This window comes from Oncorhynchus keta, chromosome 4, assembly GCF_023373465.1.
Source record: "Oncorhynchus keta strain PuntledgeMale-10-30-2019 chromosome 4, Oket_V2, whole genome shotgun sequence".
NCBI classification, from domain to species: Eukaryota; Metazoa; Chordata; class Actinopteri; order Salmoniformes; family Salmonidae; genus Oncorhynchus; species Oncorhynchus keta.
Genome location: NC_068424.1, coordinates 55,855,924 through 55,870,785, shown reverse-complemented (window position 1 = coordinate 55,870,785; position 14,862 = coordinate 55,855,924). Strand labels below are relative to the sequence as shown.

Here is a 14,862-nt window from a genome sequence, read left to right as displayed (position 1 = left end):
TCGTCTGCCGTCTTGTTTTTACCTTGTAAATGGCTCCCCAACCATGATGGCCGGCGAGGCCCCGCGTTAAGTCTTGTTCTCCAATTATCGGGACCCAAGGTCAGATCCACCACATCCTCATCCCAGACAGAGACCACTGAACAGTCCAAAAACTCTGATTCAGAATCAGATTAATAAGCGGTCAGCGTGGAGACACGTTGTAATCATAGTCCTTTTAAGACTGCTCTTGGTTTTGGACAGCGTTAGTAAACATTCAGACTTACGAATCCAATTTTCATCTGGCTTTGGAATGTGTGAATGAAAATAGTTATAGCAAAGCAATGATAGTGCTCAAGTCATCAATGAGAAGAATCTCAATTCAATATGTTAAGCCCTTCTCTGTCCAGGCATCTTAAAGCTTTTCAAACTGGGTCATCTGTAATGGGCTGCAGCTCTTGAAAAGGGTCTGGATGGTGGCATTTACTCGTAGATCCTGCATGCGGCTTGTTTTAGAGCGGATTTGCAGGAGCACGTGAGGTCTGTTTTTCCTGTCAATGGCAGGCATGAATAGACTCCTGTATCTCCCCCATCTTGGTGGTCCTGCGGCCTTGAAGCCAATTGTCTGCATAGTAAATGCCTGTGGGGGAAACTTCGGTTGGTGGACGTGATGCAAAGTTGGTCGCGTACTAGGGCTGGCCCTATTTAGTCGACTGGACGATTGTTTGGTCGATAGGCTGTTTTGGCAACCAGTGTCAAATATATATATACAGTGCCTTGCGAAAGTATTCGGCCCCCTTGAACTTTGCGACCTTTTGCCACATTTCAGGCTTCAAACATAAAGATAAAAAACTGTATTTTTTTGTGAAGAATCAACAACAAGTGGGACACAATCATGAAGTGGAACGACATTTATTGGATATTTCAAACTTTTTTAACAAATCAAAAACTGAAAAATTGGGCGTGCAAAATGATTCAGCCCCTTTACTTTCAGTGCAGCAAACTCTCTCCAGAAGTTCAGTGGGGATCTCTGAATGATCCAATGTTGACCTAAATGACTAATGATGATAAATACAATCCACCTGTGTGTAATCAAGTCTCCGTATAAATGCACCTGCACTGTGATAGTCTCAGAGGTCCGTTAAAAGTGCAGAGAGCATCATGAACGCCGCAGCCCGTCTGGTGTTCAACCTTCCCAAATTCTCTCACGTCACCCCGCTCCTCCGCTCTCTCCACTGGCTTCCAGTTGAAGCTCGCATCCGCTACAAGACCATGGTGCTTGCCTACGGAGCTGTGAGGGGAACGGCACCTCAGTACCTCCAGGCTCTGATCAGGCCCTACACCCAAACAAGGGCACTGCGTTCATCCACCTCTGGCCTGCTCGCCTCCTACCACTGAGGAAGTACAGTTCCCGCTCAGCCCAGTCAAAACTGTTCGCTGCTCTGGCTCCCCAATGGTGGAACACACTCCCTCACGACGCCAGGACAGTCAATCACCACCTTCCGGAGACACCTGAAACCCCACCCCTTTAAGGAATACCTAGGATAGGATAAAGTAATCCTTCTCACCCCCTTAAAAGATTTAGATGCACTATTGTAAAGTGGCTGTTCCACTGGATGTCATAAGGTGAATGCACCAATTTGTAAGTCGCTCTGGATAAGAGCGTCTGCTAAATGACTTAAATGTAAATGTAAATGTAATGAAGAACAAGGAACACACCAGGCAAGAAGAAGTTTAAAGCCGGATTTGGATACAAAAAGATTTCCCAAGCTTTAAACTTCCCAAGGAGCACTGTGCAAGCGATAATATTGAAATGGAAGGAGTATCAGACCACTGCAAATCTACCAAGACCTGGCCGTCCCTCTAAACTTTCAGCTCATACAAGGAGAAGACTGATCAGAGATGCAGCCAAGAGGCCCATGATCACTCTGGATGAACTGCAGAGATCTACAGCTGAGGTGGGAGACTCTGTCCATAGGACAACAATCAGTCGTATATTGCACAAATCTGGCCTTTATGGAAGAGTGGCAAGAAGAAAGCCATTTCTTAAAGATATCCATAAAAAGTGTTGTTTAAGGTTTGCCACAAGCCACCTGGGAGACACACCAAACATGTGGAAGAAGGTGCTCTGGTCAGATGAAACCAAAATTGAACTTTTTTGCAACAATGCAAAACGTTATGTTTGGCGTAAAAGCAACACCCTGAACACACCATCCCCACTGTCAAACATGGTGGTGGCAGCATCATGGTCTGGGCCTGCTTTTCTTCAACAGGGACAGGGAAGATGGTTAAAATTGATGGGAAGATGGATGGAGCCAAATACAGGACCATTCTGGAAGAAAACCTGATGGAGTCTGCAAAAGACCTGAGACTGGGACGGAGATTTGTCTTCCAACAAGACAATGATCCAAAACATAAAGCAAAATCTACAATGGAATGGTTCAAAAATAAACATATCCAGGTGTTAGAATGGCCAAGTCAAAGTCCAGACCTGAATCCAATCGAGAATCTGTGGAAAGAACTGAAAACTGCTGTTCACAAATGCTCTCCATCCAACCTCACTGAGCTCGAGCTGTTTTGCAAGGAGGAATGGGAAAAAATTTCAGTCTCTCGATGTGCAAAACTGATAGAGACATACCCCAAGCGACTTACAGCTGTAATCACAGCAAAAGGTGGCGCTACAAAGTATTAACTTAAGGGGGCTGAATAATTTTGCATGCCCAATCTTTCAGTTTTTGATTTGTTAAAAAAGTTTGAAATATCCAATAAATGTTGTTCCACTTCATGATTGTGTCCCACTTGTTGTTGATTCTTCACAAAAAAATACAGTTTTATATCTTTATGTTTGAAGCCTGAAATGTGGCAAAAGGTCGCAAAGTTCAAGGGGGCCGAATACTTTCGCAAGGCACTGTCTGTGTGGCACACGAGACACCTGTTTGACTCATGCCTGTCTGAGTCGACTAATCCATTGCGGAGGCCACAGGAATGGCTCACCATTCCAAACCCATGTTTGTTTGGTGACGATAATTTCTGTTAATGCATTCAATATATTAATTATTACAGTCTTACCATTTTTAGTGTAGGAATGGACAGAGCGCACAACCTGGGCTACACTTGTGAGGAATAACTTTTGGTTTATTTCATTCCATTTTCAATGTATTCATTGTCTTGTTTGGAGCGCTCCTGTCAATCTTGAGTAAGGACATGCACCTGATTACGCATACAACTAGGCCTACCTGGCCTTTGCACGAATGTAGGCTTAGAAATGTGTCTATTTGGGGATCTGATGCTATTGATGGTTATCTTAACTCACCGTCACTGTGGATATTCTCAAAGGAATGTTTTCTTTGCCTCTAAAAACAAATAAACAAAGTCTGTTTTTACATCATTTGATAATGATAATAGTTCATCAATGTAGTCTATTTGAAAAATCTTTCCAGCTCTCTCCCTTTCGATAACCACTCAGCATGAAAGAGGAAAAATGTCATGCTCTGATCCGGTGGAAATGTCATAAAAAAGGCCTGCCTGATTACTTCTTATCCCTTGTGCAAATAGCCTACAGCTGTGTCTGTCTGTTCCGGAGCTCACTGGTACAGGAAACTCTTGAGGACCCAGCATATTTTATACAATGTTGCAAGTTTGCTAGCACAAGCTTCAGGCCTGGGACCCAAGTTAATAGTTGATACAATGTTTCAAGTTCCTTGCAGACTGGCCATGCAGAGCCAATATGATTTATAGGATATTCATTTGTATCATATTTTTACCTTGCGCGCTGCAATGTTTTTATTTGTTGGCTTTATGTAGGCTATTTTTTACGTATTGGCAATAGAAGTTACTTTTAGATTTGTATCATTTTCATTAGATATCATTTTGATTAACCACATTACATTGATTTTGAAATATGTGACTCACCACCTGGATTCATTCTTATGTAGCAAAATTTGAATTTCTGTTTTTTACACTGGATCAAAGTAGAGACTCATAGCTACAAAATGGTATATCATACACCGCATTTGAGGAAACAATGGGAAAGTAATTATGCTTTGAAAGTTGATACGTTTGTAAACTCACTTTTGAGAAAAGGGCCTTTGAATGTTTTGGTACCTACTAAAGTGCTTTACTTTGTCTACACCATTCAGCATTGTTCACACCCTCTTAAGCCAGCCCCACCCATCTCTTTAAGGATTCACATGAGGTCTTGCGCTAAAGACTGAAAGTGGTAGTAGCCTGCAATAAGGAAACATCACAGGTAAACAGATGTGTCCAGATAAAAATATTTGATAAATATTAGATATTAGATGATGCTTACCCAGATACACTTGTCTAAATTGATGGGTCATGTGAAATAATTGCTATAACCCCCAGTCACATCCAGTGGGGGGAAAAGTACTGCATTGTCATACTTGAGTAAAAGTATAAATCATGTCAAATTCCTTATATTAAACTGTATTTAAAATTGTATATATAAAAAGTATAATAATTTGACGGATAGCCAGGGGCACAATGTACTTAGGTATCAAAAGTAAACATATAAACCATTTCAACTTCCTTATATTAAGCAAACCAGACGGCACAATTGTATTATTTTTATTGACAGATAGCCAGGGTCACACTCCAACACTCAGACATGATTTACAAATGAAGCATTTGTATTTCGTGAGTCTGCCAGATCAGAGGCAGTAGGGATGACCAGGGATGTTCTCTTGAGAAGTGTTTGAAATGGACAATTTTCATGTCAAAATGTAACAAGTACTCAAGGAAAACGTATGGAGTAAAAAGTACATTATTTTCTTTACGAATGTAGTGAAGTAAAAGTTGCCAAACATATATTTAGTAAAGTAATGTACAGATACCACATAAAACAACTTAAGTAGTACTATAAAGTATTTTTACCTAAGTACTTTACACCACTGCCCAAATGCCTTCACACCAGCACATTAGCATACTTTATATACTGTTACGCACACACCTATCACATAGTATTCCATACATAAGTTAAGGCCATGCAACCTGAGTTGAAACCTGAGTGAGGTAAACATCTACAGTTGAAGTCGGAAGTTTACATACACCGTAGCCAACTACATTTCAACTCAGTTTTTCACAATTCCTGAAATTTAATCCTAGTAAAAATTCTCTGTCTTAGGTCAGTTAGGATCACCACTTTATTTTAAGAATGTGAGATGTCAGAATAATAGTAGAGAGTGATTTATTTCACCTTTTGTTTCTTTCATCACATTCCCAGTGGGTCAGAAGTTTTTGGTAGCATTGCCTTTAAATTGTTGCGTCAAATGTTTCGGGTAGCCTTCCACAAGCTTCCCACAATAAGTTGGGTGAATTTTGGCCCATTCCTCCTGACAGAGCTGTTGTAACTGAGTCAGGTTTGTAGGCCTCCTTGCTCGCACAAGCTTTTTGAGTTCTGCCCACAAATGTCCTATTGCAGGGGTGTCAAAGTCAAATGGACGGAGGGCCAAATAAAAAATGTAGCTACAAGCCGAGGGCCGGACTGTTCGAATGTTCATTGAAAATTTTTTAAATGACGCATATAGTCTAGTGAACCTAATTGAACCTACTGAAAACCTAACAAATATATTCCAATATGATCAGATAAATAAAGCAATATTTTCTTATGGCTCTGTCAGTAATCTTTAATTTTCAACAGACACAAAAGACAAATTTCCTTTATATAAAAATCCCCATAACATGAACATTAAATGAAAGAAACCGGTATTCAAGGCACCATCAGTAGCCTATATTTTCTATTTTAGCAAAAAGTGGGCTAAATTTACTTAAAGAAAAAAACAATAATAGCAATTTTCTATCATCCACTCAACTGAAATATTTTTAAAATATAATTGGATTGAAATACAATAAAATAAAGTGCAAAAATCTATTAATCAAAAACAACACTTTGTTTAAGGAGAAGTAACATGCAGTGAAAACAAATATTAAACTTTAACTTTTAAACTTGAACTGAGTAAAAACTCTAAATATGTGATTGCACAGTAATGTTCACTTGTTTGAGGTTGAGGGTGATACTTGGTGGTGTCCCATCTTTTCCACAAGTTCATCAATGTTCGGGGTAAGGCTCTGAGCTGAGGAAATCCTCAGAATTGAGTGGAGGTGTTCAGCAGTAAGTCGACTTCTGTGTGATGTTTTGTTCAAGTTCATCAAAGAAAACAGTTGTTCACACAGGTATGTGCTGCCAAACATAGACAACGTTTGAGCAGCCTGGATGCGCAGCTGGGGCATTGTGTCGGGAGAAACGGGCGAACTCCGCAGCACCCACTGCCGCATATTTTGCCCTCAGTGCATCATTGCATTGAGGTCAATCAACTCCATTTGGAGGTTTGGTGGTGAGCTTTCCACGTCAACAGCAAATGGGTTACCGAGCAGTTCCAACCTGCTTTTTGTGCTTCAAAGTCAGCAAATCGGCGTCGAAAGTCAGCGGCAAGCATACCTATTTTATCAGCCAACTGTGCGCTCGGGATCGCACTGGTAGAGAGCTTCTCTTTCATGGTCTGGCAGCTGGGAAAGTGGCTCAAATTTTCTTTTCCGCATCTGCGTCTCCCACAGAGTCAGTTTGGTTTTAAATGCCTTCACTGTACTGTACATATCAGAGATGACACGATCCCGACCCTGCAGCTGCAAGTTCATTGCATTCAGATGACTCGTAATGTCACACAGAAAAGCCATTTCACACAGAAACATTTCGTCTCGGAGTTGTGTTGTGTCTTTCCCTTTGCTGTCCAAGAACAGACAAATCTCCTCACGAAGCTCGAAACATCTTTGAAGCACCTTTCCCTGGCTTAGCCATCGCACCTCTGTGTGATAAGGCAAATCACCATGCTCCGTTTCTAACTCCGTCAGAAATGCCTTGAACTGGCGGTGATTCAAACCTTTGCTCTGATAAAGTTAACTGTGCGTGATGATGCTCATTACATGCTCCATTTTCAAGGCTTTACCGCACAACGCTTCCTGGTGTATGATACAATGATAAGCTGTCAGCTCACCTGTCGCGTTTTCCTCTTGCATCTTTTCCCGTATCTTCGCCACCAGTCCGCTCCTGTGTCCACACATCGCAGGTGCTCCGTCGGTTGTCAAACCCACGAGTTTTCCCAAGGCAGCTCCATCTCATTTACACATCTTGACACCTCTTCATACAAATCATGCCCCGTAGTTGTGCCATGCATAGGACGTAAAGCCAAAAACTCCTCTGTCACGCTTAGGCTGGAGTCCACTCCGCGGATGAAAATTGACAACTGGGCAATGTCAGAAATGTCGGTGCTCTCATCCACAGCCAAGGAATATGCAATGAAATCTTTTCCCTTTTTCACAAGCTGCTCTTTTAGATTGATGGACAACTGGTCTACTCTCTCGGCAATGGTGTTTCTGCTCAGACTCACATTTAAAAAGAGTTGCCTTTTTTTCTGGGCAAACTTCGTCACAAACTTTAATCATGCAGTTTTTGATGAAATCCCCTCCGTAAATGGCCGGGCTGATTTAGCGATCTCTTCTGCCAAAATAAAACTGGCCTTGACAGCAGCCTGGCCTTGTGATTTGGCTTTTTTGAACAGAGCCTGTCGAGATTTGAGGCCTCGTTTTAATTCCTCTGCCTTTTGTAGCCTTTGTTCCATGTCCATATTCTTGTTTTTGTCCGCGTGTTTCGTTTCATAATGTCGTCTCAGATTATACTCTTTCAGTACCGCCACACTTTCTCCACACAGAAGACACACAGGTTTTCCAGCTACCTCCGTGAACAAATACTCCGACTCCCACCTTGTTTGAAACCCCGGTTCTCAGTGTCCACCTTCCGTTTTGCCATTTTTGATGGGTATCTGAAAGTTAATTTTACTGTGATGCTGACAACTGCTGTGCCAATAAATATTGAAATGAAGCAGCCTACTGCTCGGTGCGTCACCGTTGCATTGTGGGAAATGTAGTATTGGTGCGTGTAAAAGATCTGCGGGCTGCCGGCTTGCTGCGGTCTGCGGGCCGGTTCTAATAATAAATCAAGATCATCCCAGGGGCCGTAAAACACCTTCTCGCGGGCGGATGTGGCCATGGGCCTTGACTCTGACATATGTGTCCTATTGGATTGAGGTCAGGGCTTTGTGATGACCACTTCAATACCTTGACTTTGTTGTCCTTAAGCCATTTTGCCACAACTTTGGAAGTATGCTTGGGGTCATTGTCCATTTGGAAGACCCATTTGCGACCAAGCTTTAACTTCCTGACTGATGTCTTGAGATGTTGCTTCAATATTTTCACGTAATTTTCCAACCTCGTGAAGCCATCTATTTTGTGAAGTGCACCAGTCCATCCTGCAGTAAAGCACCCCCACAACATGATGCTGCCACCCCTGTTCTTCACGGGTTGGGATGGTGTTCTTCGGCTGGCAAGCCTCCCCCTTTTTCCTCCAAACATAACGATGGTCATTATGGCCAAACAGTTCTATTTTTGTTTCATCAGACTAGAGGACATTTCTCCAAAAAGTACAATATTTGTCCCCATATGCAGTTGCATACCGAAGTCTGGCTTTTTTATGGCAGTTTTGGAGCAGCGGCTTCTTCTTTGCTGAGCGGCCTTTCAGGTTATGTCGATATAGGACTCGTTTTACTGTGGATATAGATACTTTTGTACCCGTTTCCTCCAGCATCTTCACAAGGTCCTTTGCTGTTGTTCTGGGATTGATTTGCACTTTTTGCACCACAGTACGTTCATCTCTAGGAGACAGAAAGCGTCTCCTTCCTGAGTGGAAGGATGGCTGTGTGGTCCCATGGTGTTCATACTTGCGTACTATTGTTTGTACAGATGAATGTGGTACATTCAGGCATTTGGAAATTGCTCCCAAGGATGAACCAGACATGTGGAGGTCTGCATTTTTTTTCTGAGGTCTTGGCTTAATTCTTTTGATTTTCCCATGATGTCAAAGAGGCACTGAGTTTGAGGCCTTGACAGGTACATTTCAAATTGACTCAAATGATGTCAATTAGCCTATCAGAAGCTTCTAAAGCCATGACATCATTTTCTGGAATTTTCAAGGCTGTTTAAAGTCACAGTCAAATTAGTGTTTGTAAACTTCTGACCCACTGGAATTGTGATACAGTGAATTAGAAGTGAAATAATCTGTTTGTAAAGAATTGTTGGAAAAATTACTTGTGTCACGCACAAAGTACATGTCCTAACCGACTTGCCAAGACTATAGTTTGTTAATACCAAATTTGTGGAGTGGTTGAAAAATGAGTTTTAATGACTCCAACCTAAGTGTTTGTAAACTTCCGACTTCAACTGTACATGTAATCAGAGGTAAAGTGGCTGAGCAGCAGGATAACACAACAAAAATTGCAGCAACATATGACTGGACCGTCCAAATCACGCATTTATATTCGGAGTTCCTTTTTCTGTCCTGCCCTTGACTTTGGTGCAGGGCATGTGATGTCCATAGCCTCTTTGTCACAAATCTCCCTGATCTTGTCAAAAAGATGTTGTCTAGCTGTGTCCAGTCCAGGTGGTGCTTTTACTGGCAGACCATCTATGGAAGGAAGGATGTCAGCAATGCGCAACAGCTGAAACCTTGTCCCGACAGTCTGAACGCTCCTTGGAGACAGCTCCAGGCTCCAGAGCATCAAAGCTGTAAAACAGGGAATAACAACAAAAATCTGAAGACATTACAACCCTGCACCAAATCAATTCACCTCCCAAGTTTAGATAAGAATAACCTCATACAAATAATTATTTTTTACCTGAAGTGCTGGTACTGCTTGTTCTGTGCCAGCGGCCTGAAGTACGGAGTCAGGTGTTGTTGCCAGCCATAGCTTTCCACCAGCACCATACCATCCTCCAGTCCAACCAGCTCTGGGATATTGACCCCTGTCACAGTGCTGTCCTTCACAACACCAGCAATCTCAGATAGTGTTCACTCTGGTCTGTCTGAAGCGCGGCTTGATGAGGTTGAAGCACCAGTCAGGGGCAAACTTGGTGTGGCCTGTGATCAGGAAGTGAAAGTCCAGATTGTGGTGTAGCTTGCACATGTTCCACCAGGCACAATACCAGAGCACAAACCTGTTCTTGTTTTGGCCACTGAAGTTATCACATTTCAGGTCCACACGTGTTTTCCCAACTCCGTAGTTGGTGAAGAAATGGTGCATGTAGTTGATGACTGCGCTGCTGCCTTTTCTTGCTTGGGCCAGCTCTCTTTTTGATGACTGTATGACTGGTGGATTAGTCAGGCGTTTTCTACTGATTAATGCTGAAATACAAATTCCACACAAACATTTCAGATTTATTATACAATAGATGCGAAATGGCAGAGATAACATCGCTACACACAGTTCATTCAGGTAGTGTTAGCTACTGTAGCTAGCCAGCCATCTAACGTCAGCTGACTAGCTGATAGCAAGCTTTAACTAACAATACAAACCAATTGTCATAGCTAGCTAAAGTTAACCAATAAGTTAAATGTTAGCCAGCTAACATTAGGCTATATCTAGTAATGCGAAATGGAATTCTGAGAAAACATCGCTAACGTTACACAGGCTTCATTCACATAAGTTAATGTTAGCTAGCAAGCCAGCCACCTAACCTCAGCTAAAGTTAGCTAGCTAACAGCAAGCTTTAACTTGGTATCTTTTGTTTAGACATGCCACGTTAACGTTAGCTAGCAAGCAAACAAATTAACTATAATCCCAATCCATAGGGTAATGTTACTAACAATACAAACCGATTGTCATAGCAAACTAAAGTTAACCAAATAACATTAGGTTCATTTTTAGTTCGCAAGCCAACCATCAAACTCTAGCTGGCTAGCTAACAGCAAGCTTTAGCTTGCAATGAAAACAACTTTCTGACAAAATTAGAAATGTATAATATCTGAATCTGTAGCTAGATTCTTACCTGTATACATGGATGAAAGCTTCACGGCAGACTGCCACCCCTTTTATAAGACATCCTGTGTTGTTTCTGTTTAGTTTGCACAGCTTGTTTGGCCCGTTGTGTTCCACTGATTCGTTATAAAAGGAGAGAGTCAGCATTGCATGGCATGTTCGTCATCCAGAAAGTAGTCCATCACAACTTATTCCCACTGACCTTGGTCGATAGTGCCTTGTAAATTCGGGGAAGCAATGTTATTGAGAGCAGTAGCAACATATTTGCAGTTGTCCATGGCTAACATATCTTTCAAGAAAACTGCAGTAGAAAGTATTATTTACGCATTACGAGCAGCTCATTTTATAGACACAAGATGCAACACCGCAGACCAATCCAAACTCATCTCTCGGCATGTCCAACCCAATCATTATCTCAGCCAATCATGGCTAGCGGGAAGGTTGCTGACTTTTTCTTTGGCTAAACCAACTAGGCTCACAATTTAATAATTTAACAATTTGTATTTACAGATGACATACACCTTTGATATTAAGGCACATGAAAGTTCACATGTTCAAGAAGGCATTTCTGCCAAAAAAAAGCATTTTCATAAAAAATATATTTTTTGCATTCAAAAGGTGCTCCTGTGAAGTCGTGATTTGCGACATACGCCTAGTTTCCTGAATTGGGTCACATATGAAGACTATTCTAAATTATTTTGAGATATGAAGACATTAATTAAATGAAACTGTTCCATGAAAATATGCATATGAAAATCATAACTGGCACGCAGATCAGTAGAAACGGTATGATAACTTGGGACTCCAAATCGAAAAGGTTGTCGACTGCTGCATATTACTGGCAACTTCAGGAGTTTAGTGTCAGAATCTGTGAAGGCCAGCAGCAGGAGGCAGCGGGAGGAGGAGGGTTTTTTCTTCTGTCTAGACTATATTGATCTCTGGCTCCCTCTTTAGTAATTTGTGTCTTAATTTTTAATCGCAATGCTTAAAGCATCAGACAAACTCAGTAACCTACATATAGTCTATATATGGAAAAATACATGTTTAAACATTTTCACCAATCGATTCGTCGAAAGAACCCACGACTCTCGGTCGACCAAGATCATTTTTTGTTGGGACAGCCCGATGTTTCTTGCTCCAGCAGTGCAGTAATATGTAAAGGATTATGTTTCTAGCTCCAAAAGTGGAGTAATATCTCAATCCTTACGTTTCTTACTCCAACAGAGCAGTAATATCTTGCAGCACAATATCAATATACACATGATCCAAAAGGTATATATATTGTTTTTGGGGCCTATTGCGCCTCAGCAACACACATCAACCCGCACAGCGGCAGATTCAACTGTATGACTGAATAAGACTGCATAGAGGCAAATAATTACCATAATCACTGTCAACATTAATGGATTTGGCAACACTGGAGAATTCAAACCCGACTTTTCCATATTTATAGAAGCAATAAACAAAGAATGCAAACGGAAATGTCTGTTATGATTCAAAGTGAACACTGTTTACTGGCATTGAAATGCATATTTGGGTTAGGGGATGAGATTGGATTGTGGAGTATGAGTGGAAATGTAATATTTATGGGCTCGACACAATTTGACACCATAATATCTCTATCTTTCTCTCCCTCTCTCTCCCTTCACCTCTCTCTTTCATTATGCTAAAGATACCACAGAATGGTTTTGGGTTGTGTAAAACACTAATAAGAAGTGTGTATCTCAAGGCAGTAGTTGAATACTGTCTGTACACTGTGTAGACGTGTGTGTAAAACCATAAAGCAGCTCCCTCTCGATGGAACTGTCCCATGCATTGATAACTACACTCTACATTTGGCATCAAACTACCATTGATCTCTACACTTGACATCAAAATAAGACTATTCAGAATGTGAATATGAAACACTTGACATTTCAGTAACTCTCCTCTCCTCAGCCCTCTGCAGTTTTATGAAGAGTGGAAGAATGATCACTTGTCCCTGCTGGGCGCATATCTGTCAGAAATGCGAGCAGGACGTTTCGCAGTGAAACTAACGGCTATAGCAGGCATAGTTTGGCGCTGTTTTCATGGAAATGGTGGTGTTTTTCTTTCTCTCCAGGTGGAAATTACGCTCCAGGACGTCAACGACAACCCACCTGTTTTCCCGAACGATCTTCTTGACGTGACCATCGAAGAGAACATCAGTGATGGCTTCAAGATAATGCAGCTAACAGCCACAGACGCAGATGAGGTAAAGTCTCCCAGGATTGGCCTTTTCTATATTCTGTCTTCTGCCTATTTGAATGGAACTCTGTCAGATAACTCCCCCGTCCCCGTTCCCCATGCTAGAGGGAAGGATCAGCCAAAAGGCAGCCATTACAAAGAGTAAATGTACAAGGCATACCGTCGTTATCTCTGTGTTACCATCAAAATTGATGTTTTTTTAGGTACATCTTGACTAGATCTGGTGCCGCACTTAAATGTAAAGCGCTCAACCTCCTAAATATACTACATTGCTCTTATCTGCATATAGGAACTTGGAAATGAAAATCTGGAAATGAGCAGATGTGAGCCTCTGTTAAGGGATTTCTTAAAGTGGCTGCAGGTAGAAACGTAGTTTCCAATATCCCAAAAATTAAATAAGAATTCCGTCCAATTAATGCGCTCTGCAATTATTTTACCAAGTATCCGACCACAGCCACTGGTGTAATGCAGTTTGATCAGTCACATTCCTGAAGCCCAAGAAACTAACACTAGAATCCTAGTACATATGGAAATGAAAAAGGTTTATGAATGACATTTTGGAGGGTTACTGTCAAAATTATTTTTGAAGCGGAAAAAAAATTGACAATCGATGATGGACGCATGGGCCTCCAGTGCTCGTGCACCCTCACTCCTTGAGGTTGTCCGGTACACCAGTGACCACAAATTGTAGTTGGAGAAATTACAGCACTTTTTCTTGCTCACACACACAGACACACACGGTCCCCAGCGATCACGTGTTTTGACGTTACATGAGATGGCTAGGGACCACAGGTGTCACCGAGCCCTGAGGAGAGCAGCTAACAATTGACTCCTTGCGCCGGGCAGATTGTCCCTCCGCGGGCCTCTGTAGTTCACATTACATCACTGACTTCACCCTTGATTAGAAAAAGGCTCCATCTTTCGCAGCTTAGGCAGGATGTGGACATAAAATCCAGCACTGAGCGAAAATCAGGTCCTCCCAGCATCTCCAAGGCCTGCGGTTCCTTGGCCCTGCCAATGAGACAGGGGATCTGAATGGAAAGAACTGGGGCCATTGTGAGGAGGGATTAGTGTGTGAGAGAATATGCACTCATACTTAACGTTAACTTATGAGGCCACACATTTTTATTACACAGCTGTTACCTCACCAACCTCGCCAGTTAGAATGTGAGAAAAATCACAGTCCATTTCTGGAATGGTCATTGTATTCGGAATAGAACATTGACTGTAAATCCTGGAGGCAGGTCAATATTTTGACTAATAGGGCGTTTTAAGGACATTTGAGTAACTTCTCTTGGCCTCAAGTGAACTTGAACTCGGAGCTCTGATCTTGAAGGATTTTAAATGAAATGGACTTGGACGGTTTCCGTTATTTTCTTTATCACTTTTTCCTCATAGTCAAAATCAAAGGGAAGAAAGACTTGAGCTGTGTTCCAGTAGTATCAAATAGCTGCCTTCCCTTGCCTCCTCTCCTTCATGACCACTGATCCAAAAGTACCTGAAAGGGGAAAGCAATATGATGAAACCTATCCAGTCATTTGACCTATTATGGGTCATGAAGGAAATTATAGTTGGAAAAGGCTCTTGTTTAGAGTATTGGGACGCAGCCTCGGACAAAGTAGTTGCACTCAGATATGATCATTAAACTGAACTCCAGATAAAGTCGGCTAATTTCTGCCCACATCCTAACGCAGGAAGCGCAAGTTGCGCTGGTACTAAGCGTATGGAATGCATTCAGGCCCTATTCAGAAATCCCCATGTGATCCACGGAGCCGTA

General features: G+C 41.8%; 1 protein-coding gene across 1 annotated transcript in view; it reads left to right on the top strand.

Moving 5' to 3' along the window:
* LOC118378919 (protocadherin Fat 4-like) overlaps positions 1-14,862 on the top strand; it is a 111,040-nt gene that overhangs the window by 50,839 nt on the left and 45,339 nt on the right. The window contains exon 2 of the mRNA XM_035765915.2: positions 12,961-13,092. Coding sequence (XP_035621808.1) covers positions 12,961-13,092 — 132 coding nt within the window. The remainder of the gene's footprint in view (positions 1-12,960; positions 13,093-14,862) is intronic.